At 49.2% G+C, this 3,756-nt stretch overlaps 1 protein-coding gene across 1 annotated transcript; it reads right to left on the reverse strand.

The window, feature by feature from the left end:
• Window positions 1–669: 669 nt before the first annotated feature.
• Window positions 670–2,151, reverse strand: LOC143030332 (uncharacterized; the record flags this gene model as incomplete). Its single annotated transcript, XM_076193485.1, has 3 exons — window positions 670–750; window positions 1,377–1,386; window positions 2,105–2,151. Coding segments are annotated over 3 exons (138 nt in total), but the record flags the coding sequence as incomplete, so codon positions are not given.
• Between the last annotated feature and the right edge of the window lie 1,605 nt (window positions 2,152–3,756).

Genomic DNA, 3,756 nt, shown 5'->3' on the forward strand with positions numbered 1-3,756 from the left:
CTTCCTCCTCCTCTCTTCTCGTCTCATCCTCTTCTTTTTTTTTTTTTTCTCTCCTCCTCTCCTTTTCTTCCTGCCTCCTCCTCCTCTTCTTCCTTTTCTCCTCCGACTCCTCCTCCTTCCTCCTGCTTTTTTCTATTCCTCCTCCTCCTCTAACTTCTTCCTCTTCCTCCTCCTGCTTCTCTTTTTCATCCTCTCACTTCTTCTCCGTCCTCTCCTCATCTTCTTCCTCCGCCTCCTCCTCCTCTTCTCCTCCTCCGCCTCCTCTCTTCCTCCTCCTCCTTCTCTGCCTCGTCTTTCTCCTCTCTTCTCCTCCTCCTCCTCCTCCTCCTCCTCTTCTTCCTCTCCTCAGCCTTCTTTTCTCCTCCTCCTCCTCCTCTTTTGCCTCCGCCTCCGGATCCTCCTCCTCGCTCCTCTCCTGCCTTTGTCCGTCACTCCTCTTCCGTCGCGCTTCTCCTCGTCGTCCTCCTCCTCTGTCTTCTTCTCCTCCTCTGCTCGTTCTTCCCTACTCCTCCTCAGACCTCTTCTTCCTCCTTCGCCTCTCTCTCTTCTGTCCTCTCCTCCTCCTCGTCTTCTTCCTCTACTCCTCCTGGCTCCTCCGCGTGTTCTTTCTTCCTCCCTCCTCCTCCACTTCTTCCTTCTACTCCTCCTCTCTTCTGCACTCCTCTCCTCCTACTCTTTTCTCCTGCTCCTCCTCCTCTCTTCCTCCCTCCTCCTTCTCCTCTTTTTCTTCGTCGTCCTCTTCCTCCTCTTCTTCTCCTCCTCCTCCTCCTCCTCTTCTTCCTCCTCCTCCTCGTCTCTCTCCTCTTCTTCCTCTCCTACGCCTGTGCTTCCTTCTCCTCCTTCTCCTCTTGCGTCCACCTCCACCTTCTCTCTTTTTCCTCTCCTCTTTTTCCTCTTCTGTTGTTCCTCTTCCTCTCCTCCGCCCCTCTTCTTCCTCCTCCCCCTCCTCCCTCTTCCTCTCTTCCTCCTCCTCTCCTCTCGTTCTTTTCCTTCTCCTCCTCCTGCTCTTCTTCTCCTCCTCCTCCGCTTCTTCCACCTCCTCCTCCTCTTCCTCTTTGTTCCTCCTCCTCTTTCTCCTCCTCCTCTTTCTCCTCCTCTTATTCCTCCTCCTCCCTCCTCCGCTTACTCTTCTCCTCCTCTCCTCCTCCTCTTCTTCTTCCTCCGCCTCTCCTACTCTTCTTCCTTCTCCTCTCTACTCTCTTCCTCCTCCGGTTTCCTCCTTTATTCTTCCTCTCCTCCTCCTCTTCTTCCTTTCCTCGTCCTCCTCTCATCTTCCCTCCTCCTCCTCTTCTTCCTCCTCCTCCCCTCACTCTTCTTCCTCCTCCTCCTTTCTTCCTCCTCCTCCTCCTCTTGTTCTCGTCCACCTCCTCTCTCTTCTTCTTCTTCCTTTTTTCTTGTTCTTCTTCCTCCTCCTCCTCGTCCGCCTCTTATTCCTCTTCCTCCTCCTAATCCTCCTCCTCCTCCTCTTTTCTAACTCCTCTCCTCCTCTTTTCTACCTCACTCCTCCTCTCCTGACTCCTCTTCACTTCTTCTTCCTCCTCCTCTCTTCTTCCTCCTCCTCCACCTCCTTTCTTCTCCTTCCTCTCTTCTTCCTCCTCCTCGTCTTCCTCTACCTCTTCTTCCTCTCCTCTTCTTCCTCCTCCTCCCCTCCTCTTCTTTCTCCTCCTCCTTCTCTTCTTCGTCTTCCTCCTCTCCTCTTCTTCCTTTCCTCTCCTCTTCTTCCTTTCCTCTCTTCTTTCTTCCTCCTCCTACTCCTCCTTTCTCTTTTTTTCTCCTCCTTTTCCTCCTCCTCCTTTCTCCTACTCCTCCTCCTCTTCTTCTTCTTCCTCCCTCCTCCTCCTCTTATCCTCTTCCTCTCTTACTCGTCCTCATCTTCTTTCCTCCTCCTCTCTTCTTCCTCCATCTCTCCTCCTCTTTTTCCCTCTCTCCTCCTCCTTCTTCTTACTCCTCCTCCTCCTCTTCTTCTTCTCCACCTCTCCTCACCTCCTCCTCCTCATCATCTTTCCTCTTCCTCCTCCTTTTATCCTATTTTTCGTCCTCCCTCCCTACCACTATATATCCTCCCTCCCTCCTCCTCCCTCTCCTTCTTCCTCTTATAACCCACTCCTCTTCTTCTTCATTGTTCTTCTTCTCCTCCTCCTCTTCTTCTTTGTTCTTCTTCTTCTTTTTCTTCTTCCTCTTCTTTTCTTCTTCCCTCTTTCTTCTTCTTCTCTCATTTCTTCTTCTCCCCTCCCTCCTCACCTCCTCCTCTTCTTCTCTCCTCCTCCTCCTCTCCTCTTCCTTTCTTCCTCTCTCCTCCTCCCTCTCCATCTTTCCTTCTCCTCTTCTTCATCCTCTTCCTCCACCTACTCCTCCTCCTTCCTTCTTCCTACTCCTCCTCCTCTTCTTCCTCTTCCTCCTTCTTTTTTTCCTCCTCCTCCTCCTCCACTTCTTCCTCCTCCTCCTCCTCCTCTTCTTCCTCCTCCTCCACCTCCTCTTCTTCTTCCTCCTCCTCCTCCTCCTCTTCTTCCTCCTCCTTCTCTACCTCTTCTTCCTCCTCCTCTTCTTCCTCCTCCTCCTCCTCCTCCTCTTCTTCCTCCTCCTCCTCCTCCTCATCCCTCTTCCTTCCCACTCCTTCCACCTCTATTTTCCTCCTCCTCCTTCCTCTACTTCCTCTCCTCCCTCCTCTCTCTTTTCTTTCTCCTCCTGCCTCCTCCTCTTCTTTCCTCCCTCCTCTTCCTTCACCTCCTCTTCTTTCCTCCCTCCTCCTCGCCTTTTCCCTCACCTCCTCTTCCTCTTCTTCCTCCTCCTCCTCCCCTTCTTCCTCCTCCTCTCCTACTCCCTCCTCTTTTTCCTCTCCTCCTTCTCCTCTTCCTCCTACTCCTCCTCCTCTTCTTGCCTCCTCCTCCTCCTCTTTTTTCCTCCTCCTCCTCCACCATCTCTTCTTCCTCCTCCTCCTTCCTCCTCTCCGTAATAGAGCAAAACAGAAAAGTGTCAGATATCAAACTATGTTACGTTAATGCTCGCAGCATACGAAACAAGTTCGAAGATCTAGAGATTCTCGGAGCGACAGGCAACTATCACGTGATAGGAGTAACAGAGACATGGTTGGACACATCAAGTCGAGACTTTATAGCGGAATACTGTTTGTCAGGCTACACAATTTTCAGCTGCGAAAGAGAAAATAGAATAGGTGGTGGAGTAATTTTGAATGTCAAAAACTCACTCCAACCATCATTTTTAAAAACAGAAACAGAAACAAATTTTGATATATTTTGTGTTGAAATAAAAACCAATTGCAGTAAATCTAAAGTAATAATTGGACTTGTTTTATAGACCACCGGGTCAGCTACTAGTAAATGACGAAAAATTATTCGATCTAATCGTAGAAACTAACCAACGCTGCGAGACAGTCCATCATGGGAGACTTTAACTTACCGGTGAAGAGATGGGGTTAAGATTTGATTTCGCATACAGGACGAGACTTGTATAGTAACTTACTGGAAAGTGGCCTCCACCAAGGCGTAAACAGCCCTACCCGAGGAGATAACATCCTTGACCTAATATTCTCCACAAAAGAAAATCTTGTAAACCAAGTAAATATAGGCCCATTATTCAGCACTAGTGATCATCGCATCAAAATCCATCATATTTTCTATATTTTTAAAAATCTTTCTCTGGACGTGTCTTAAAATTCTCAGAATGTTTCGTTCAATACAATTGTCAAAATTCATCATCTCCTCTCTATTTTCAAAACGTTTCTCTCTACATGTATTT

Source organism: Oratosquilla oratoria, chromosome 12 (genome assembly GCF_046742065.1).
Source record: "Oratosquilla oratoria isolate Oo_2021 chromosome 12, ASM4674206v1, whole genome shotgun sequence".
Taxonomy (NCBI): Eukaryota; Metazoa; Arthropoda; class Malacostraca; order Stomatopoda; family Squillidae; genus Oratosquilla; species Oratosquilla oratoria.